Source organism: Barbatula barbatula (assembly GCF_947034865.1).
Source record: "Barbatula barbatula genome assembly, chromosome: 3".
Lineage (NCBI taxonomy): Eukaryota > Metazoa > Chordata > Actinopteri > Cypriniformes > Nemacheilidae > Barbatula > Barbatula barbatula.
In genome coordinates this window covers 885,981-911,840 of record NC_136764.1, presented here as the reverse complement: position 1 = coordinate 911,840, position 25,860 = coordinate 885,981, and the positions used below count along the sequence as shown (strand labels likewise).

General features: G+C 37.7%; 1 protein-coding gene across 1 annotated transcript in view; it reads right to left on the bottom strand.

Moving 5' to 3' along the window:
- Positions 1-25,860, bottom strand: part of slc22a23 (solute carrier family 22 member 23) — a 39,312-nt gene that overhangs the window by 6,380 nt on the left and 7,072 nt on the right. Inside the window, exons 2-8 of the mRNA XM_079451579.1 lie at positions 17,313-17,416; positions 15,147-15,301; positions 6,122-6,290; positions 4,996-5,123; positions 3,062-3,164; positions 2,744-2,979; positions 1,975-2,007 (exon numbers count right to left, since the gene is read on the bottom strand). Of these exons, the coding sequence (XP_079307705.1) occupies positions 1,975-2,007; positions 2,744-2,979; positions 3,062-3,164; positions 4,996-5,123; positions 6,122-6,290; positions 15,147-15,301; positions 17,313-17,416 (928 nt within the window). The remainder of the gene's footprint in view (positions 1-1,974; positions 2,008-2,743; positions 2,980-3,061; positions 3,165-4,995; positions 5,124-6,121; positions 6,291-15,146; positions 15,302-17,312; positions 17,417-25,860) is intronic.

The following is a 25,860-nucleotide window of genomic DNA, read 5'->3' as shown; positions in this document are numbered from 1 at the left end:
AGCCAAGCAGAATGTATACGATGCATATATTAGACCTACGTGGAGCAGGATTACATTTTTTTACTTTGTGCAGCTACAAGCCACCCACATAATGTCTTGTTGCATGTTGCTTGAGATCTGAAGCACTACAAGAGACAGAGACCATTTGTGATAGTCTTATCAATATGCTAATGAGGAGTGACATGATAATAAAACTACCAGACGGAGTGCAGGTTTAGTTATTCACAGCCGGAATCAGCTGGCTGCTAAAATGCTTGCTAGCGACCAACAGCACGATGACTCTGACCTCCAGTGATTTCATTATTGTCAGGGTGGAAGCACCTCTAGCACTAAACGATTTATTGTTCACCGTTTTGGTGGGTCAGCATTAATAGCCCCAGCAACTTAACTCCCCGCTGAGATAATGCCCTGTCGACTCAAAGACAACTTCCTATGTGCTTTCAATTACAGCTGGCAATTGCTGGGGTGGATTTTTCTTGGCCTTGGTGAGACGACCAATGAGCTTCTTCTTATACTTTCTTCTTGTACTATAAAGAGTATGGAACTCCATTCCTTTGGAGCAGACTTTTAAAACGCGTATCTTTTTTCAAAGGCTTTTCTATAACATGTTTTAGGGAATTCTTACTGCAATTTATTTGCGTATGCTAAGCGTTTGTTACATGGTTTGTCCCGTCCAGTAATCTGAATATATATATATATAATTTTGTCTCTTATGTTCTTTTTTTCTCTATGACGGCTGTGAGGTGATCTTGGGTGTTTTAAAGGCACCATCAAATAAAATGCATTATTATTATTATTACTGGAACTGACGAGACATCATCGACTCTTTAGGCAAGGACATACCGAGCCAACGGTCAGACGTCTGGCAATGTCAGGTGGTTTTTCATCTTAGAGAATGAGCACACGGACTGACGAAAGCACCCATTTAGTTCGGTCTCTCCTAATACGTTTCTTTCCTTTTTAGACAAGAAAGACAGATATGCCAGTGCAGACTGAAACTTAGTGGCCATGACTGAAATAAACAACACAAATCTGTCAGCAATGAGCACGGCTGGTTCTAACTTTTCCAGTTTCCCTGTTTGAATGTCAACCGCCGCCTGCTGGTATGGAAAAGTAGTGTTCTCAGAGCGTCATCGCTATCGATCGTTGACTGTTGTCTGTCTGGTGCGTTCAAGTGCGACTTTTTTAACTCGTACTCCGGTTTCCTCAGCACTAGTTCTTTGGTGTTAGTTTGTGTGTCCCGGTCTTTAATCAAACAATCCCCTGGGAACAAATACAGAGTAAAGTCCTAATGAATACAGTTTTTGGGCCCAAAGCCGTAATTAGTTTTAAGCGAAACTACCATCGCAATAGCTGTTTCTAAGCACTGTTTATTCATATCACACATTTAAGCTAACTATTAATAAACACTACACTACAGTCTCCAGGCACATGGCATCCCAAGATGAATATTTTAACGATTCATGTAAATAATTTAATCTACGATTTCATTATGAAGAAAAAGATCAGGATTTACAGTACACTGAGAGCATTGTCTGTTGTTTGCCTTTGGCATCTGATAGAACGGTTGTATCCGAAAGCGGTTACGTGTGACTTCAGACTTAACAAATTGTTTTCTCCAGATATCATTTATGCAAACCACAACAGGCAATACGAGTGGAAAGTGAAATGCCGTTTAGTTTGTTTCATGTTGGCTAATGGCTTTTTAACAGGAGCTGGAATGTAAATGGAGGTATCGACTGTAAAGCTCATGACAGTTGAGACGAACAATCTACTATCAACCAATAACAAAGCTATTCAACAGTGGTCTATACGAAAGCATCTTTGTCATGTTGTGTACAATCTTTCTTTGACTATCCATTTATTTCATTTCTGGTTGTGACGATGCTTCTGTATTACAGCACACCAACACATTTACCCTTGATGAAAGTTAGTTACATGGAGCTAATTGTAGGAAAAGTGTTAATACTTTACCCATATTCAGTGGAACACTGTACTTTTCCAACACTTCATTCATCATGGACGAAGCACATGGGGGGAAAAAAAGACAAATGTTACACCAGACAATCATAACAGTAAAAAACAATCTTTCTTCCAAGCTGTGCTACTACTGAATCCGCTGTGTTATAATAGAAAATGTTATGAGAGAGAAAAACTGTTAACTGTATGTGTGGCTGAATCTGTGTTTTCACTTTTTTTGTTTTGACTTGTATAACCTGATATGTTTTGCTTATAGTCCATGTTTTCTTGTACAGCTGCTTTGTAACAATGAAAATTATAAAATGCTCTATAAATAAAGCTGACTTAAATCATCAACATGACTTTCTATCATGTTTCTCAACATTGACTCCATGCAACAATAAACATGCAAGTGCAATGCGCTGTGCCAGATGTAAATAATAAAAAGAGTCATCAGTGATCTGAATCGTGAACTAAATCCTCAACCTCCAGTTCATGAATGATCCGAGCTATTGGATCACGTTCATTTTTACGTTCATCAGAATTATTTTCTGTTGATTTTGTGTACTTTATTTGTAAAAAAGCAATAATAACATGCATCCACAAGTATCCATTATACTTCTATTATATTTATCTGTAACAATATGTATTTACTATAAAACTGCTTTACAAGTCGACAATGAAACCTTTCTACAAGTGGCAAAGAAATAAAACTGACTGCCAATAAAAGCATCAGCAGATGAAAATGAGCAAGCGTTTGGGTTTGTGTCAAGCGTTCACTCACAGTTGAGCAAGCCAAGCTGAAGAAGAGACGCCAGCGCAGTGATGATCATGAACATGAGGAGTCCTCCACGCCGACCCATAACGCTCACGGCAGGGCACAGCGCCACGCAGGACGCCACGGCTATGCCCGCCATCGTGTAGTAGTCAGTGTAGAAGTTATGAAACATGGTGGTGGTCTCCATGTTTGGGTCCATCATACTGCGTGCAAAGCAGTGGTGAATCCCGTAACCTGCTAGCCTGAGAAAAAAATGTAATGTTAAAACGAAGAAAACATTTTCAATAAAATAAAAAGCCTGGTGTTCGATGAAAAGAAATTTACGAGTTGATGCAGAGCACCACGATGTTCTTCCAGAGGTTCCTTGTGCCGACCATTTTCACGATGCAAGTCTTCTTCGACTGATTCGGCAGGGCTCCGTTTAGCTCTGAAACGACGAGATATGAGGAAACCGTTCAATCAAAGCTCTGTTCCAAACCCTAATAAACTTCCTTGTTGTCTACGGTCTATTTAAGATGGTTCCTTGTACTGTCCCATTCAAACAAAGAGGGATTTTATCAGGGGAGGTCACCAACTCGTTCTGTTGTTGGTCACTGGTGTGCATTTGTCATTCAAGAGACTCGATATCGATATTTAGTTTTGACGTTACTAAATTGCAAAGCTAAAAACATTAGACACTAAAAGTCATACAAATAGATAACAACAATATAAAGTTATAATTAAGTTAAATTAAATATAATAATACAGCTTCTGACCGTTTTCCCACTGCATTTTTAATTACTAAGACTATCGACGATGACGTCACTGCACGTGAGAAACCTCAATGTTTAGCGTTATATTATATAATCACGCTGTTATTCATATAAAAGACTTTAAACGATTTAGGCGCGAGATAGTTTAATCGATTGACTGCACTAATATAAACATGTTAAACAAAATAAATAGTGTAATGCTTAATTTCACTATACGTGTCCATGCGATTAATCGCGATTAAACATTTAAATGTATTGACAGCCCTAGTTATAATATACAATTATATATATTCAGAATAATCTAGAATATGATGAAAGGGGGTGAATGCAAGAAATCAAGAGTATATTCTCCAGATGTTGTTTGTGTTCAGGTGGGGAGCTGAAATAAATGAATCGATTCAATACGAAGAAGCTCAGCTCGCAGTCTAAGCTCTAGAGACACTCTTTATTGAAACATTCCCTTTTTACATCCTCAAAATGAAAGCAGTGATCTAGCTGGAATGCCTCGGAGCCAAGATACGTTCAGTCAGTTCACATCAGAAAGTGAGTTCAGATCGATTCAGAACCAGTTATTGGGTTGGTCAAGGTTCACATTCTGCTGTGACCCATGAATGAAAATCTCCACGCAGAATGGCGTAATCTGTTTATTTAACATCATGTTCAACATTATCAGCATAAGATACTGAAAACAGAAGTTCCACTCATCAAAACCAAACTGCTTTCTCAAGCACTAACAAAAGTAGATACTCTGTTCTACTGATATGATTCTTGAGACAACAAACCATTTCACACATGAACTAGTCTTTATTCCAAAGGTCACGTTTCCAGATTTCTACGAGATCATAAAGTTCACAGATTTTGAGATTTTCATGGAGTAGTTCAAACCCCCATTGACGGAGCCCTTTTAGGGACATGGTTGTGGAAATAATATGATTTTTTAGATTTTTTGTGTTATCTCACAAAATATATCTGGCAGACTGATTTTAATAGCCTGATGATCTTGGGGTTTTGCACTTTGAAGGCGATCCCTGCGGTCTTGTCTCAGCCGCTACCTGATAATAAATGTAAGGTCCGGTTTGTTTGTGGAAGATCAAGTTGTAGCTCATTGTTAACGTTACATAGAATGAGGTGTCATGTGTGTTATAAGAACGTTTAGCTCACAAGTTATTGGTCCGGGAATCTGCGACTATAGACCAAACTCTGTTAGCGGGACATTAAACATAAAGAGTTTGCCCGAATTTGCAAAAAGTTTAGCGATTTATAACGAAAATACCTTTGCGAGAGAACGCAGAAGTTTTGCGACATAACGCAAATATGTTTGCGAGAGAAATATTTCTCTCATCCCTCATTTCCGCCACCATGTCCCTAAAAGGACCAATTTACTTCCCATAAAAATGACTCATTGAAGTTTGTGTGCCACACAACTTTTTACCTGTTTTAGCAAAAAGTATTAACTCTCCATCTCCAAAAGACAGTTTAGATTTAATATTCAGTTTTGGTATATACCTGTCACCAGTTCTTCAGCATCCCGCTCCAGATTGACCTTGTTTTTCTTAGCGACGCGCTCTATGATCCATTTAGAGCGACTGTACTGTTTAGTAGCGAGCAGCCAGCGCAGAGACTCCGGAAAAATCCTGTGATGAAAACACAGACATTTCAAATCACACACATCTGGGACCGGATTCACAATAAGTTTCTTAAGACAAAACGTAAGAACTTTCGTAAGATAAGAATGTTCGTAAGTGCAATTCTCAAACATTTCTTAAAACACTCTCAAATATTTTGTTGTAAAAATAAAAGACTACGATTTAACTCGCTTGCTCTCGTGGTAACTGTATATGTTTATCTTTACAATAAACGTAATGTGTTTAATAAGCACATCGCATTCTTGTGATGTGTTAAACTGCATTTACGATCGCATGTTCAATCTAAAAAATATCCTTATTACTATACTTTTTGTTTGTTACTACGGCATAAGACTTGTGACCCACTCCGTTTCAAGTCACTGTGTCCCACAATAATGTAAACATCACTATAATAATGAAAGCTAAAGTAAGGGAGCTAGACATTATTATTATTACATCAAAATAAATATTCCTTAATGGCAAGTAAACATCAAAAAGAATGGTTTTGGCTTAAAACAATACACATCACATGTCAAACAACCAAACAGCTATTGTTTCGAGAATTTGGAGGCTTCTTAATTTCTTGAGAAAAGATGTAAATATGTTTTCGGGAATACATAACATTCCTAATTTTTTTCTTAAATTTGAATTTACGAGAAAACATTGCAGTGAAGAATAATCTCAAGGAAGTTTTGTGAATCTGGCCCCACATTAGTAAAGTTAAGAATGGCTGTTGTGTGTGTGCGCTGAAGAAGAGTCAAACTAAACCGTTGCTGGTAAAACACAATACGTGAAACATTACGGTGAAGGGAAATACGTTACACAGGCGGCGAGGATCATGTTCCATTAGCGTCTCCTTCATGACGTTATTTTTAAATGTTGGCAATGCTATCAAACATAGCAGAGCCAGAGGGAATGAGCGCGTGTCATATTTCCAATCATTTCTTGCCGTCCACGGTTTGTATCGGCCACCTGTGGAGAATGACAACTGTGGCGCAGTTGCTTACCAGATATAGGAGAGCATGAGTAGAAGTGGACAGATTATGACCACCTGCAGAATCTGCCAGTCACGACAGACGGCCGCCAGTCCCGGCATGAACAGCTGCCCTGCCAACACCCCAAAGTTAGCCACCATGGTCATGGAGAAACGCCAGCGGGGCAGACAAAGCTCAATCCCTGCAGACAAGAACCAACAGATCCCACATAAGCAGCAGTTCAGCGAACAGTCAAACACAAACTGTGGCTAAGCAACTGTGAAAGACATTTACTACTAATAATGATCATATTGACATAACAACTACATTATTTTATATCAACTGTTTGCTGGTTACGATATATAGTTTTATTGCTAATACATTTTATAGTAAATGATAACCTGAGTCAAGCAAGCATTCAAATCAAGTGTGATAAACTGCTATTTCTTATTTTTCAGTGAAACAACACAGTTTCGTGTTTTTTATACATGACGAAAAAACGTCGTCCACATACTAAGAGTGGTGCACTGCACACATCATACTTTAGCATAAACGCAAACTTACTTGGGCTTTCAAAGACGATCGAAGTCATATTGATCTACTATTAGTATTTTGGTGGAACAGGGCCGACGCTGAACATACTCTTGGGACAAATGCGACGCATGTAAAAGCGTCATCTGTCTAGCCTTCCCCAGCATTCATAATGCAGAGCAGCACGACAGAAAGCAGGGGTGGTCTTTAATGACACGCCGATGTCACACAGCTTCATATTTTCACAATCAAACCCACAGAACATACAGCGTCTGACGGGGGCGAGCAACTGGGGAGAGCACTTTTCAAGGTGACAGAGCTCAGACTGCACAGTACTTCAACACAGCGACTGCACCATCCTTCAGAAAAGTCTGGAATTTCAATGAGCGCCGCTTCCCACAGGGAGCTGAATAATGGGCTCCGTTCAGGGACACGGCTCAGGCTGAAACCACCAGCAAGAAAACACCCAATTCATTTCTCTGCCCGAAGATTGACGGCTGTATTCAAAGAAGAGTTTCGAAGTTAAGACGCTATTTCCAATGCATGTCATTTTATTAACAAAGTACATTACATTACATTTACATATATGCATTTGGCAGATGCTTTTATCCAAAGCGACTTGCATAGCGTGATACTATACATTTGTTTCTGCAAACCCATGATCTTGGCGTTGCTAGCGTCATGCTTTAACCGTAGAGTACAGAATATGTTTTAAAGGAAGATCGCAAAAGACACCTTGTCAACAGCAACAAAACACAAATGGTTACAAATATAAAAAACAAAGCTGCAAAAAATTTTCTAGATGTTTTGTTGTCATTCCAGCGTGTGTTGTAATTTAACAAAAATCAAACCTCAGCGACAAAGTCATCCAACAGCATACACATCACTGTCTCCTGCTTCTTTCCGCGGCTGTATGAAACTTTTAAATTCAAAGAAATGTTACTGTGAGACTTCTTGTTAGTGAAACTAAGATGGAGTCCATTTGTAACATACTGTGGAAAGGGAACGGACCCCAAACATCAACTAAACACCGAGCAGTTAACACGTTAAACACGTTACGTTTGTTAGCTGACGCAACTAAATCAACACAATTACAGAGACAGGTTAATGCGTTTCATATCGACCGAATCTCTTCGTAGAGGAATGACCCACATATAAAACATTTGCTACTAAAACAAGAAATCGGCTGAAATGGAAGGAAACCAAAGATCTGTACATTTCCTTTTTTTTCAGAGTCATGAGATGTTTCCAGACAGAAGCGTCTGTCTGTTTTCATGTCATATGACTTCACTAAACACCTCAGTCCACTGTCAGCAGCTTAAACATTCCCAATACATCTCAAAAATGGCATTGTATTCTGAATAGATAACAGACTGGTTTGACTGCTTGTTTACCAGAAACCAAAACCAGACATCCCAAAAGCTGCCAAAGGTCACAATGAGTCATGAGAGCATTTGACCAAGAGGAATTTGAAAACGCAGCGTGAAACAGGCCAAAGCAAAATGGCTTGTATCCTAAATAATATTTTCAATACGTTCAGTATGAATTTCATTGCGTTTGGCAAATCTTTCACATCAAAGCTTCTCGCAATGCATTATGGGAGTTCCCCATCAACGTAAGTGAGTACTTGAGCTCCACAGCTCAGTGGCTCCTATAAAATGACATAATTTCCCAACTTACCATTTTGTAGACTTAAAATATCCAAACATTACTTCATTAATGAACCATAATTCCATGACTTTAAGACACACATGAAGGTGTCAGATTGAGCTTGCTTCACGAGCACATGATCGTGGTAGTTGGGTCAAAATTGTTGGTATTCTGCTGCATGCTAGAAGGGGGCGCCGTAAGGGATCGGGTTGTTTGTGCCTTTCTTTTTGGCCTGAGGCTGACATTATGACCTTCCTTGTCACATGAGTCGCTCGTGGCATCCTGCCATGATGTCACATATTCAAATACATTCCATCCCTGCCGGCCCGTTGACTTTATGTGTTAGCCGCTCTCTACTCGACACACAAATACACTCTCACCGGCACACGTCATATGTAAAACTGTCTCATGATTATCACAAAGAACATGTGTCAAATTACTAAATCGCTTCAGCTCCGCACTCTCTCATTTTAACATGAGAGTAAAGGATTGTAGTTCTCAAACCGACGGCACGTGTAACAGATTGATGTTTTACTCATAATGCTTCAAGAGTGTTTCGGTCAAAGCAGAAATCCAGAAGGAAAAGCTTAACAGGCGACACATGGAGAGGAACGCAGTGTTACACCTGTGCCTGCTGGTGAAGAGCAGGTGGTATCGGTCAGTGCTGAGCTGGGGTCAAAGGTCACAGATAAACAGCAGCATGCAACTCAGAAGAACACACACAGCACTACGGCTGAACTTTACTCCAGTGAGTTCACTTAACACTGACTGCAAGATCTACTGCAAGATAAGACAAGAGAAAGAAAGAAAGAAAGATAGAAAGGGTATATTAAGTGTAGAAGTATTTTAGGAATAACAACCTGATCTCACTGAAATTCATATTTGCCTACTTGCGCTGTGTTCATACATTTAGTTTTTTTGACTGTCACATGATGATGGCACATTTTCTTAGAATTTCAAAGGTTTTCGAAAAAATTTTGCACTTTGTACTTGAAACATATTCTGTAGTACATGCATAAAGCATTTTAAGTGCCACTCATGTACACAGTTTTCATTCACGAGCCCTGCCTGATTGCAACCACAGGCCCACATCACACACATTTCATCGTCCAAAACCATCCCGGACGCCTCTTCGGTTGTGTAACCGTGGTACCAGAGCGACGACGCGTCCAGTTTTAAAGGTTTAAGCATTTCTTTATTCATTCTAGATGAATCGTGATTAATTCGCATGGAGAATAAAAGTGTGCGTTTACAAAATAATATTATGTCAGTGTCGCTCGCTCAATGAGTTGTGGGTAATATCAGCTGTTTAAGCGTTCATGGATCTACAGAATATTTCAAATTCAAGATATCATACACAACAAGCACACTAAGGTGCAAAGACAATCTTTTGTTTTATAAAGCGTATTTTGTAATATAGGCCAGTGCCAAATTAAAACCGAACACAAGTAAATCTGTATAGATGAATCCAAACCGATCTTTCTCCTTTAAACATCATGTAGTTGTACAGCCCTGATGACTAGAGAGATTCTCGGTGGTCTATTCTGAGCTCTCTGAGTCCATAAAGACCTGAGCTCAATTATGTCTTTCTGTTCCTGGGAAAGACTCGCTCACTAATGGCTCTACTGAGCCAAAGAGACTTGAACAATAGCAATTATTATGCACTTAAATCACTTTACGTCTCATAACCAGACCCAGAAAACCCCAAAGACACTCTTCCGTTTCTTTACTTTAATGAAATCGCTGCTAAAAACTACACGAGAGTTAAACAATAAACATTGATAAAAAAAAGTGTCACACTGCTCTCGTTTGAGGGAAAATAAAATCATTTAAACTCAATATTTCGTGTCCATTTATTCTTTAATTAGCAAGCAATCAAAGCTGAAATAAAGCTGTATAACTTTCTTTCTTCGGAAGAACACAAAAGAAGATATTTTAAAACTGTTTATAACCGGACACCATTCGCTTGCATCGGTTTTGTGTCCGTACGGAAGTGAACGGGGTCCGGTGCCGTTCCCTACCCAACTTTCTTCAAAATCGGCGGAAAAACCAAAAGTATTGGCGTCGTAAATGCTGTGTTCTGTGCAAAGAAGCTGTTGTGGTGTTCGTTCACATTGTTTATAGATTATTATGCGCAGTGATCTGATGCATTTTAAATAACTGCAAAAAAGAACCTGCGGTCAATCCTCACAAAGCGAGTGGACATGCAGAACGTTGTGATCATCTCAGAGCGATAATACGGCATCAGTCAATCCAGTCGTCTACCAGAGCGAATTACAGAGGCTATGAAATGAGTCTTTATATTATGTTTTTGACAATAAATGCCTTTAAAACTTAAATAAAAATATTGAGTATACAACAGAAACATGTGAAAATAATCGACAAATACAGAAGCAGCGAATTTTGCAAAACACAAACTCGATGTCACTGTCAATACTTTTGGCCACACATGTTCTTTAAAGTACAAATAAATCATGTTTCAAGTAATATCAATCAAACTGCAGTTGGTTTGTTTTGATTTAAGCCATAATATCTCCAAAAATACAGCTAACAAACACAATAAAACATGATGACATAATAAAACACACGATGTCCATTGTGGTATTGGATTGACAATTGAAATGATCATTGACCTTCAGCTTTGGATGTCCCAGCGGTCAACTAAAGTTACAAATGCTGAGAGGAAGTTACTATTAGTCTTAATGGATTCAATATTTATTTATCTATTACATATTTATATGAATACATCTTTATCCAAAACATCTTGCAGTCATTGAAGACGAATCAAACCCAATCTAACACGATGCTCCACCAACTCTCAAGAAATCCCAACGAAGGAACAGAAATAAAGGAGGTTGATAAAAAGCGCTTTGGGTTTGAACTGATGCAGCAGGCAGATGCCACTGAAATAAATGCAATCGTAAAGTCTATAGACCGCACAGGACAATATATACTTCCTAGTACATTATCTACACAAATCTGCATTAAAGGATATTTTGTCATACAAACAAGCAAGCACTATAACCTCATGGCTGGTAATGCAAATGATACTGACGTTATCAAAGGCAATGCATTGTTATTGAGCGCTGTGTATGACTCAAATATCATAACACACATTCACTTTAATACATCACCCATCTGTAGCGTAGCTTTATCATAAATAAAGAAAAGAGCAGATGCAAAATGAGAAATTGTTTTGCCGAAACCAAATTTAGTTTTCTCTGTCAGGTTTACAAAAGTCATTTAATGAAAAATGTGTTTTCTATTTGTGATGCAATCTGGGAAAACCCAACATAAATTGTTTGGTATCTTTGCTGGGTTCCAGGATGGCTTTTGTTTTGCTCATACAGACAAGATGTTATAGAATCAGTTTGACCAAAACCCAAATTAGAAATCCGCCGGGTTTTCCCAGATTGTATAGATTTGAAAAATTCAGATGAAAACGTGTTGAATTTTTACGTTGCTAAATTGATTCTTCTTCAATATATGAACACAGATATTAGTAAAAAATGTCTATGTTTAGTTATTCGTTTTTTTATGAAAAAACCATTAACAGTCCTGGTAAACAATACCAGTGGACAGACAAGGTCATAACAGGTCATACTTGTATCTTCTTCAAATAACAGATTTCTTACAAACGCTCGCACACACAGTGTGTATAACATGAGTCAGCAGTCACACTAGCTCTTGTGAAACACACCGGCCGTGAGCTTGTGTGAATCAGCAACAGAGAGACAGAAATCTTGATGCCGAGCACACGCATGATCCGCTCACAGTGACGCATGTGAGTCTTCAGGATTTCACCCAGCAGCGCTTTCACACACACTGTGCATCTCAACCCATCAAACCAGTTTGAGCAAGCGAAGCATTGTGTAAATACAGACCGTTTCAGGTCCAGTGGTCATATTAATGTCATGAATATCTCGTGCGATGTTCTCTTGACTCATATAAAACACAATACACACACTGCTGACCCGTCATGCTCGGAAAAGATTCGTCAAACATTGACCACAAGTTTTGCCAACATTGGGTCAACACAAACAAGATAACATGAAGAGACGATAACAAAACTCCCTCCATCAACCGCAGTGAACAGAATGCTTTATAAGCCAATAATCACTTTCACTTTTCAGTTTCCATTCACACTTACGATTATTCATTTATAGATTATTTATATATTTCACGCTTAAAAAAACTATTTACAGTACAAATGATAACATTTTGTGTTTCCAGGCATTAAAACTGACAGGAGTGATGTCCAACTTTGGAAAACTGACATCTTGGCTCTTTATTTAAATATATTATTATTGTATATTATTATTATACATATTGTTGTACATTATGTGTGTTTAGCGTAAACTGAAGCTCGGCTTTTGCTTGGGAAAAAAATAACGTGTAAAAGATCAAAATCGATGAGAATGAGTACGGTAAGAAAAAACTAAACGACCAAAATATGAATACCACAGATAACATAGTCAATCTATGTTTTACTTCTTGTGAGCTTTTTCTGTTTATCTTTGCTGACCTTCTAAAACCTCGCATCTCCATATTTCGTGATTTTACATTTGTTTTCCATAAATCATTATTATTAGTCACTCTTTTTGTTTGTCACAGGGTTTTGCGAATAACTAAGCATGTATTAAAAAGTGCTTTTCAACTTCGACAACACGGTATCTAATCATTGAACAAGTACAGTGTTTCGCCATTTCCTGAAAAACAGTGAATTTGGAGATTCAAGGCTTCGGAAGGACAGCAACGATATGCATCTTTTGTATATTAAAATAAAACCTTCATGACGTACTAGTAAGCCTTTTAAACTAAATCATTTTGTCTTTGAAGACAAGTGTGTCCAGTTTGGCCTTCACTGTATATTGCAAGTTCATCGAGTACATAAACAGCATATTTCCAAGAGGATTTCATCTGCGTGGCATCTGAGAAACAAAATAATTCCTAAAAAAATTACTTTTCTGACAGATGGATTGACAGAAATATACGGTAAAAAAAAAATTTTCCTGTAAAATTACAGGATATAAGTTTATATTGTAAATAGTTTCCCGCGTTTTTCTTGAAAATTTGCTGTTTTTCTGTAATTTTACAGTTTTGAAAAAAAGAAAATCTTATAAAAAAGCTGAAATTCTGCACCATAAATAAACTGTAAAATAAATGTTATGTGTTTCCAGTTTTTCATGTAAATTTGCTCTTTTTTCTGTCATTTTACAGTTTTTGAATCGCATTTCAAAAATACATAAAAATCTGTTTACAACAGTAGAATTACGTTTTTTACAATTTACCTTTTTTTTACAGTGTCTCAGTAATAGGATGTAAAATGGACAAATAAATAACAAATCACCCAATATTCATCTTGAAAGTCGTCTTGCTCGTTCTGCTTCTCCCTCCCTAGATATTTATTTGCACTGAAGTAATCCAGAAGCAACTGGAATTAATCAGATTATGTTTCTGGTGTCTTGTGAGATTTAGTTTAGGGGACTGGTTTCTTTTTATATAAGGGATAGTTTAAATCAAAATATAATTTCTGTCTTCGTTGCCGTCCCCGAACCCAAGAAACTGACATGTCGAGTCACAGTATTGCACATTACAGTACTTTTCTGATAAATCAATCTACACATGTCCAATTTAACCAGGAGATCAGTAAATATTTCCAACGTGAAACAACACACCATCCATTTTCAAATGAGTGTGACAAACCACAGGCTGTATTCATGTATCTGATGCTCTCGGCCAAGTCTTATTTTAAGAGTGCGTAGGCTTTTCAAGGTAGACGGGGGTGAAGTAAATTAGTATGACAAGGACACAGAACGTTCCAACACGCCGTCAGGCAATTACAGCATGCAGCGATGCTTTTAGGGGCCATTCAGGCAGTCAGACGGGTCCATCGGTCCAAGGGCCATTATCACGGCAGCAGCCACGCGGAGAGGATTATCATGTCTTCACTGTTAAGCATGTAGAAGGTCAATATTGCTCTATGGATGATCCATAAGAATGGCTGTAACCAACCGAGAAGCCATCGCAACTAGCCTGTGAGAGTACAAGATCTTTACACCGCTGCTGTGTTCTAAAACCTTGCATCTCCATATTTTGTCATTCAAATTCTGTGCCATGAATCGTTATCGTTAGTCACCGTTTATCTTCTTTCACTGTGTTTTGCAAATATCTAACCAATAACAGTATTAAAAAGTTCATGCTTTGACTACACAGCATCTTATCATTTAAAAAGTACCATTTAATGAAAAATAGCTAATATGATGTATTCGATATTTACTTATTTACCTGAAAACAGACGCAAATGAATATCCCAATCTGAAACTTATATCACAATCTTTCTTTAAAATATTAAATTTGATGTCAAGTCAATTTACTTCACACTGACTCTTTTTGTTAAACCGGTGAAAAACCGGTGCATCCCTACTTTCCAATAAAGAGCCATTCTGAGAAATGCCACCAGGACAGAAAACCATCAATCACACTTTCAAACCAGCCGAAGCTCGCCGGGATATTTCCAGAGAGAGATACACCTGCTCTTATTCCATCCACAAACCCAGTGTTATGTACACAGAGCACCCTGACCCTAGTGTTCAGTTCCAAAACACCACCCGTATTATGAGAACCTCTCAGGCCCTTGTGACCACAGCATCACGTCTCAAAGTTAAAAGTGCATTCGGTACATTCTGACATGTCTCATGTAAAGCTGATTTACATCAATGTTACATCCAGTACTCCATCGAGCAAGTCAGACTCATTCATATAAATGTCAATTGTGATTCTAATAAGCAAACACACATGGGCTGTAATGGTTTAAAGCGTTGGTCTCCCAGCGGACGGTCAACAGCTGTGTGGTCACATTCCAGCGAGTACTCACTCAGAACATACAGCGACAGCGTGATTCCTGCCAAGCAAAAGCCTTCAAAGAAGCGCAGGGTGCTGAACATCGGGACATTGGCGGAGAAGGCCACCGTCATGCCGAACACAAGCATGAAGAAGACGGAGAGGATCAGGACCGGGTGACGGCCAAACCTTGAAACGGAAGGGTCAGTACACAAATATAAGATGTCAGATTTTCAATTTATAATATGATTACCATAAAATGACCTAGATTGAGCGGAGCAGGTTTTGCTTCAAGGCCCACATTTTCATGTGGCAAAACAACAAAATACAATTTATTTTACAGAACAGTGTACTTATCCATCAAACTACATACACTTAATATGGGTTAGGAAGGTGTATATTACACTTTCCCCTCTTTTTTAAAGGATGTTATGCCTAATTATTTAGCTACTTTAATTACGGGCGTTATGTGATCATGTGCATTGGTTATAAACGTTTTCCTTGTAAGGCCCCCGGTGTGTAGGGTGCATTACTTTCCAGCCCCCCAAATATCCACTTGGTAACACTTTATAATAACTTTCATTGATAAATCATTAACAAATTCCTGTCGCTCAGTGGTTAGAGAATGGCACTAGCAATGCCAAGATCGTGGGTTCGATCCAGAGGATTGCTCATACTTGGAATCAAATGTATAGGATTATGCAATGTAAATAAAACTAACATGAAATAATGCTTAACAGATCATTAGCTTAAACCGAAGTAGGTCAACATGCCCCTCCTGTCGAGTATCTTAAAAAACATAGTAGGTTATGTTTTAAGTGAACGGACGAAAAACAACGTGTGTACAGTTTCTGTGATTAATCTTTATTTATTTTGTACATATGTTATGTTTTATTTGATTACTTGAATCCATTTCTATACCTTTAAAATGTATATATACAATATCCTATTTTATTTTCTACTTTCTACTATTTTTATTTGTCAGTAGTCCATTTTCTCTGAACATAGCACAAACCGAACCGAACCCGTGACCCTAAAACCGTGACACAAACCGAACCGCGAGTAATTTGAACCGTTTCATCCCTATTACTTATATATTTTTACTACGCATCTATTGATTATCAGATCACTATTATATGTAAATTAAAATGTCATTAAACTTTCAAGTCACATGATCATGCAAATATTTTAATTATTTACAACAAATTATTATTATTATTTTCAACAAAAATTGGTTTACAACAATTAAAAACTTAATTTATGAATGATTAAGAAACTGTATATAATGCTTAACAGATCATTATTTAATGTTTACATACAGTAGGTCAATCTAAAGAGGAAATGATTCAACAATGTTTATAAACATTTACTAATAATTAGTAACTTTATTAGTTGTCATCTTGATTGTAAATATGTGCCCTAAATGATCTGAATCTACCCTCTCTAGACATCTTTACATTTACATTTATGCATTTGGCAGACGCTTTAAAGTGACGTACAATGCATTATAATATACATTTATACACAGATATCTAACATGTTAACACAACGCTCTTACCACTGAGATACAGGAAAGCTCTTTAAAAATCATTTATTACAGTACCAAATCTAAAGTTGACTATTCTACATTTTTGTGAATGTTTATAAATGTTTACTGATCATTTAGTACCTTTTTGGGCATTGGACTTTAGAAAGCATTAAATGTAACTAACCGCCCTTTACACAAATCTTGACATATGTTGTATAACATCTGTAAAAAAGTGCGTTATTGTGTGATTAAAACGTTTAATGTCATTTGTAAGCTTACGTGAAATAAGGATCTTAGATAATGTTTAATACAGTTATTAGAAATATTAAAAAAACATTACGTTTCTAGCTATTTTAATATATAGTAACTAATAATCGGTTATATTTGATATATATAATGATTTATTAATGAAAGTTATTATAAAGTGTTGGACCATTTAGAGTAATAATAATTAACTACATGTACTTACTATAGGATTAATAGGTGGTGGTTTATTGCTAAATGTATAGTAAGCACTATAGTATAAACACGTAACGTATAACAAGGGCGTTGTAAAATATAGTGTTACCGTTGCATTATACAGTCCCCAAACCTTTTATTAACACTTAGAGAGGCATTCATCGTCTCTCTATCTCAAAGAAAGGTTATTTTCATGGAAACGACAGCACTCACCAGTCTGCCAGCACTCCCAACACCAAGTATCCAAAGATGGAGCCCACCAGCAGGGAGAATTTGGCTATATGAACTATCCAGGCCGAGTCACATACCAGGTTCCACTGTGGAGAAAGAAAGAGTTTATCCTGTTATTTCAATCATCATTTCACTTATTTTGTGGGGATACAAATTCATTCAGTGTGTCAGCATGCGTCAATGTAAACGCGAGCGCTAGCCCGAGAACAATGACAGCGTCAGGAGAGATGCGCTGAAGAAATGTAATGTTTATATATTTTGGAATACTTCATTGTACGAGATTCATTTGATATTGCAGGGTTTTTATATCGATTACCGGCCAAAAGAAACCATCACATTTTAAGATCGATGCAATGAATCGGCAGGAATGGTAATCGATGCATAACCAGCGAATCGCTTCCCTCCTAGTGAGTATTTATTATTTTACACCATAATAGTGTCAAAAAGTACTAGGCCAATGCATTTCTTTATTTAACTTCTGAAACGCTTTGCAAACTTTTCTTTTACACAATGATGATTTTGACTGGGGATTCACCGATCTATCGGCCACTGATATTGGATTTAACACCATCGGCATATCGGCAATAGCATGAAAAAGGCAGATACCGATGGTTTATTAGGGCCCTTTGATTTCCCTGATGCGGAAAACACAGATGGAAAGTAGCAAACACGCCAGAAAGTACAACTGAATAGCTTATGAAGCTTTGAATAGCGCTAATAATAATTCAGCTGATGCTTAAATATACAATCTGCTTGTTCTAGTGGTGAGGTTTTGTGTAACTTACTGTACTGGACTTTTTAGCATCTGGTGGATGCGAACACAGACTGAATCAGTGATGCTCTAAAAGAGTTTACGTCAGGTGCATTTGACCTTTTATCATTTCAAAAATTAAAGTCCGTCGTCAAGATAAAAGTCCAGTTAACCACATAACAAAACTGCTACTAAAAAATGACAAAACTAGTAATTAAATGCAAGTAGACTTATAACAGCGAAAGAAAAAGACATGCGCTGTAAGATACTGGTTCATATTAGCATCTAGTTCATAAATTGAAAAGATACAAATAAATCTGAATTTGGGAAAAACGCAAAGGATTTCACAGGTCCCTATGAATTAACTGCATGGAGGCAATGAGTTGGATGTCTGAATATCCAATTTTCTTCTCTGAGCAAAATAATTACTGTAAACAGCACAGCCTTGATTTAAATGTATTAAAGAAATGATCCATTTTAAGTCAAATCTGAGTTGATGTTTTTAATAAAAGAAAAACTATTGGAAAGCAGAAGTGACCTTTGAAGATTGTCATGTCTTGTTTTTTCATTTGAACTTACATATACATTCAGGCACATTTTCAGTCGTGTCTCTCTTAAAATGTTAAATGGATCCAAATCATGTTCAGGAGAATCAATTGAATGCAGAAAAACTAGCTAGTATTGTAAGCAATCGACCAATATAGTTATCGACCAATAGTCCTTTGTTACATTTACATTTATGCATTTGGCAGATGCTTTTATCCAAAGCGTCTTGCATTGCATTCTCCTACACATTTATACACAGGTATCTGTAATCCCCTGAGATCAAACACACAACATTGTGCTGTTAACACAACGCTCTTACCACTGAGATACAGGAAAGCTGCGCTGTTCAAATCTGTATCGGGCCAAAAAAAGTGCATTCCCTAATGCATTGACCTATAAAACACATCAAGACTATATGCAATAAATACAGACAAAAGATTTGAATGCTTTACAGCATTTCCCCTTTCTATCTGAAAACCACTAGTGACTAAAAGCCCACTGCACAGACCTGTGAAACAGCACAGCTTACGTCCACACACCAACAGAAACGTCTCAAAATCAACAAACATTGTCTACACGCGTGCAATAGGAACAAGGAACTAAATCAGTTTGATCTTGCTATCTGTTATTGTAAAATAACGTTTCACACGCAATACTTCAAAAATAACAACAGATAAAGACAGGTAACATATCAAAGAAAGTGTGGATCAAAACACAATCTGCAAGTAGAATTATCATCACGTAACCGCGATCGGTCTTTCATGTCCTCTAGTGTTTCCCCTGCAATACCACAGACACATAATGAAACTTCCACAGGATCTTATTTCCTCTTTTGTGTCATAATTCAGCCACACCCATCACGTGTTTCACCTGCCGTTCACGTGTTCGGTATCCATGTCACACGGCAACCGCTCACACAAACATCAGCCAGACACACAGAAACCGCCGGAAATCGAACAACGTTCAAACATCAAGGCTACACCAGCTCGCACCGCTACACAACACCACGTCAAGCTCATTTCTGATGATTGAAAACAACAAATGCATTGAAATACTTATACAATGCATTAGCAGAAGCTCTCCGCATGGAGGACAGGACACACATTGGTGTTGCCAAATAATACACTCCAAAAAATGACTTTGTTACTTTGTATAATATTCTTGTTCCAGTGAAATGGCTAAATGTGCATTTTCTTGATGAGCAAAATGACCTAAGAAAATAAGTCTTGTTTTTAGACAACAAATATGAAATAAAACAAGCTTACACATCTGCCAGCGGGGTGAGGAATGAATCTTGAATTGAGTGATTCAGGAAAATGTAAACGGTAATTCAAGATTATGTTTCTTACCCCATTGACAGATCGTCGAGCTTGTTTGAAGCACAAATTTCATGTTTTTGCTCTAAAAACAAAACGGGTCAAGAAAATGCATCTTGATTCAAGATTGTTTTGTGCTGGAAAACAAGACAAAAATACCAAGTAAGAAAGTCAGTTTGTCCATATAAACGCTCAAATCGTCAAAAAAGTTCAACAGTTCAGCCCGGTTACCAACAGTTCAAATGACGTTTATTGAAAGAAAAGTGAGTGACAAACATACCATTGAGTCATATAAGGTGTGACATAGCAGAAAAATAGAAAACAAACAGATCAATTTTATATTATTTATATCTATAAGTAGCCTATTCATATAAGCCAGAGATTCAAAGAGAGATGAATCTTCATTGTTAGTTTTTCTACAAGTCTGCCGTCATGCCATAATGTCAACATTTGGTGCCAAACCAGTTGGACCCTACTGACTGAGTCAACCCTGTTATCCTACACTTATACTATAGATATTTATTACAATTTCAATGTATTTAATATTTATAAGCATTTATTTACAAACACGTTATATGCTATAAAACAAGACTATTCTTACTAACAAAATGTGATGATGTGTGTGTGTAAAATCTGAATATCTGTGTTGCCAAAGAATGAATGTGACCTTGTCCCCTGTACAAGGGCAAGACTAAGCACATTATTTGGGTAATTCACATGAGGTTTTGTACACGCAACCACATTATCTGAAAAGGACAAAACTTAGGGAACATAGACAAAACAGAGCGAATTTCAGCGAGAGAACGAGCAGAAGAGAGAGAGAGATGGAGAGTCTGCCGCATAGTTACTGCCTAGCAACAGTCTATCGGTGTGAGAGCCGCGACACAAAAGCAGACCTCACACATCACCGGCGTTTATTGCTTTATAATTGTGAGAAAAGAACACGATGGGACCGCGACACACATAATAAAAGCAGAGGACACGTGCTGCATGACAGAGCGAGATAAACCAGCATATTAAGAGCCGATTCGTTTCATTACAGGATGCAAACCTTCACATCAATCTGTTCTTTAAGAATCTCCAGCAGCTTTAAGTCGGCCAAACACACACGAGTGTAAATTCGGATACATTTCATCATCAGATGCAATATCTCAGATAAAATATCTCTCTAATATAATCTGCACCATCCACAGCAACTCGCATGACATTGACCTGTCAAACTATACAAAATAATACAATTTAAATGGTTACCCAAAAACACCACTACCATCTCACAAGCTATTAAAGTGATGATTGATGTTGGTAACCGAACCGACGTTCTTAAAACCATCTTCTTTTGCGTTTAATGAGCGCGAGTAAATGACGACAGCGCTTTCAGTTTTGGACGAACTATCCCTTCAGGCAAGACTAGACGTCCTTGTGTTTTTTATTTGCATTTGGAGTTTCAATATCAACTAGTCTGTTTAAAGGGGTCATATGACATGGCTAAAATAAATATTAGCGTTTGTTTTAGATTGTAATATAATGTGTTATATTTAAGGTTAAAAACGCTGTATTGTCCACAAACCTCTTTGCCCCGCCTCTCTGAAAAGCGAGGTGTGATATGATAGGCCAGTTAACCAATGCGTTGTGAAAACATAGTTCGAAAATCCGGTTATTGTTTTTCGATTATGACAAAAATCATGATCGTGGTTATTTTGGCCAATACTGAGATCCTGATTATGATGCAGGCCTGGGCGAGCATTCGCTTTAAGATAGAACGCATCTTTTGTTCGCAAACTTACATTGAATGAGCAACTTATAACACACCAGATATACAGAAAAACACGTGTTCATATGACCCCTTTTCTTTTGCAATAAATGGGTGCCGGGCTCATCCATTCAACAGGATAACTAACTAACAGATCAAATAAATAAAGAGGCAGCATGTTGCGCAAAGCTTTTCAATACAGACTTGAAAATCTTGGATTCAGATCAATGCGCTTCAGTGTAATCCTAACGCTTGAGGCGTTCAATACTAAATGTTGGACACACGCAATATCTGCATTACGAATGACATAACTGAGAGCATGCATGCAACAAAAAGCGGTGTCTCTCGACTAATAGGAACACAGTATTCCTAAAAAACATCCTTACCAAGTTCATTGAGTGTTACGGCACACATCTGGGTTTGTAGAACTTTGGTGTGGGTTCTTTAAACTTGGCTCAGCAAGATGCCCTGCCACCAGAAATCACCCCTCACACATTCTTCAGTTGTATTTATTGTCTCTAAACAATCACATGCGGACGAGGGAATAATTCAGGCTCTTGGGCTGACACATGTGCATGTGGGATTGGGAATGTGGCCCCTTGTCCATAGTTTCAGCTTGCAAATAAGTGTGACTAAGATAGAGATTATGTGAAGGACGAATTGTACTTGCGGGCAAAACAAGGGAGAGGCAATAAGGGCCCATTGTCTTGTGCATGTAATGGCCAAATCTCATTCCTTCTGCAACCACGCTCACTGGAGTCAAAGGTCACTCAACACACACAAGAAAGTGGATCAAAGGCCAGAGGTGATGACAGACATTGTATGCAGTGCCGAGTAATTACATTCACAAATCATTATAGTCAACAACATGAATCTACTGTCAGCGACAATAAAACATCCCCCAAATCCTGTCTGGTCTCATGGAAGTATGTAATCGACTGGTCTGAAGCGCATGGTTTTTGTGAGGCGTTTCAGTGTTGAAGTACAACATTTCCTGATCCTACTGCATGTGTGTGTTTTACATCCAGTATTATTTAGAACCAGTCAAAAGTCGCCGGTTCATAACGTCAGCTAGCGTATAATGACGCAAGACACACGAGAGCCAATTCCATTTCACTGTCGACGCTGACGTAACGGTTCACACAACGGCGACGGTTTTTCAATTCCGTCGCTCGCCGTGAGAGTATTTTTGCTTGCACTTTTTGAATAAACAGCATATGTAGGCGTATCTTCCAGTTACTTTTTGTGTTTTTTATTGCGTAATATACAAAGTCTTAGGATTGGGTTGCGTGCTCAAATATGTCTAAATTGTGCGTACGAAACAATAAAGGTACACAAAATACAACGTCTGATTAAATAAAATATAATATAATATGGCGTTGTTAACGTTACTGTTGTTGGAAATTGTGATACCGGGTTGCAATATGTACTTGATGGTCATTATTTTGTGGCACTGCAAAAAGTGTACGGGCTGAGGTACGCATTTCCTATGAGACCATGTTGGGTTTTTCTTTTATGCCAAAAATCATTAGGATATTAAGTAAAGATCCTGTTTCATGAAGATATTTAGTAAATCTCCTACCGTAAATATATAAAATCTTGTGAATGGATGCAACAAGATTGCCAACAAAAATGGCGCCTAAAAACATCGCTCGCTGCTGTCCGCTCTTTGGGAAATAACCCACCTACCATTGGTATCCATGTAAAACATAGAAGTTCAGCTTTCAGGTTCATCTACTCTCCACAACGTCATTAAAGCGCTAAGCCAACACAGAGCGTTAAAACAAACCCGTTTCTTCTTAGCAACGGCGCCTCTGATTAACAACTTCAAAGGGGATTTTCTCAATATTTCGATTTTTTTGCACCCTCAGATTCCAGACTTTTCAATAGTTATAGCTCGGCTTTCAGATGACGTTTAAATCGCGTTTAGGAAAATGACCCAAAAGACTGGTTTTGTTGTCCATGTTCACAATGTTACGGTTTGGACAACATGTGGTGGAGTAAAAGCAACATTTTTATCTGTAAATAAACATCATGTGTATCATACTATGAGATCAACTGACGCCAACTGATAGAGGAATCGTAAAGTGACCTGTCAAGCCAAACAGCTGGGTAAACACAACTTGTGTGGGTGGGCGATCACAAACTATACGTGTGTGTGTTTCAGAAAGCCGAAGCTTACATTTTCATAGCTATTATCGTAAGATTTGCCCTGTGTGCTCACTCACGAGTATCCATACAACTGCTTTGAAAGAGATCTTTTTATAAGGATGCAAAGCAAGATTGCGTAATAATGCAAAAGGTTTCATTTGCACACGCACGCAGAAAACACAAGGTCATGTGAGCACAAGACGCTGATGGTGCGAAATGAATTAGAGGCCATGCAGGCAAACCAAGTACTTACCATACGCTCACCAATAACAACCAATTAATGTTTTCAATTCAAAATCAAATGTGAATCTCTGATACAGTATGCTTAAGTGAATCGTATCTTTGAACACACTTACATCAATTGTATGCAACTTTAGAAGAAAAAGACAGAATTATAAAACAAAGATACGAGAAATTATTATATTTACTGTGTTTTCTAAATAATATTGACATGTGAAAATGATTATGTAAATGAGTAATGATATAATGTTTAAACTAGAACTTTGTTGTTGGAGGCCCTTTCATTGGCTAACATTGGTCATCTAATCCACTCTTGGACTGATTCAATCAAACAGCTGTTAACGTAACAGACGGTCTCTCTGGTTTATTAGATTCACTAGATTCTTCAACTCAATACAAGCAATAGTTTTGATTGCAGTCAGTTATGTAAGGGATAATGTACAGACAGTTCTGACAGTGTGATCAGGACCCGACACGAAGCCGAGGGTCTCGTCTCACGCTAAAGGGGCTTGTTTAGCAATAACAGCCGGCTGCTTGTACATTGAAACTTTTGTGTTTAATCGCATCGATTAGCGTAAAATTCAATAATGAATTTTAAAGTAATGTATCGTGCACTTTTATTTTGAAAGCCCTTCTAAACAGTATGAACTAAAATGCATTAAGAAAACAACAGTATTTCCTAGTAGCATTAACAATTTTAACTTAAAATATTCATTGTTAATCTCAATTTAAACATTAATGTAATCAAATTAAATATAAAAATCAAAGCTATATGCCACTGCCAGGGCATTGACGTTCTGTCTAGTTTGATATAGAAAAACAAGTTATAATGATCATTGATTTTTATTCCTTACACTTACACCTTACAGTTTATGCATATTTAAAGGAAATTTTTAAACAACTAAATTGATTGCATGCTACTATCTTACCAATTCATATAAGGAGAACACAATTCCTTTAATAAACAGAGATCTTTATCATTTTTCTGCCCCTTTAAGAGCGCTCATTACAGATCTACGGATCTAATATACGACGTGTCTGTTTAGCTTTTCTTTTGCATGGACCCTCGCTCATATGGGAATTTCAATGTTAATGTGTATTTGTTTGTTTCAGTGTAAGAAGAAGTGAAGTTTAGTAGTTTGCGCTCTGACTCTCTAGGCGCGTATGCATGTTTAAACATGTTTTCAGCTTTAGCCTCACACTGCACAACACAGGCCACACAATTCGTTATCGTTGCTGTTCTGTACCTTATCATGGGATTTTTTTGTAGTCTGCAGGCTATTGATATCCTTCCGCTGTATCATTAATAGCATTAGAAAGGCTCTTACACCCGCACATATTACGTCTTTGTGGGGCGAGGGCACTTATAGATAAGCACATGGCTGAAGGAGGGGAGACGAAATGGAGTGGTTCGTTCTATCAACTGGCCTTTGATTTTAAACAAAATGTCCATGTAAGAGTTCGGTACCTTTCCATTCTGGTGTTCCTTGTTCATGTGCGCGCGTCAGCAGTCTTATAGGCCAAACACAAATGCTCTCATTAGTTGAAACACACGGTGATGCCATTCCTCAGCCAGTACCGATCAACATCCCACCCCTTCTGTGACCCATGGTTTGTGAGCAAAATAAAATAATACTCAACTGCAATAATCCACAATAAAATAATTGTTGTGTGCGTCAATTCATTAATGCGTAAACGTATCCATCGCTATAAAAATATTTATATTTCATTTGTCAAAAAAACCATCACAATGATTTGCAGCATCCGGGTTACCGT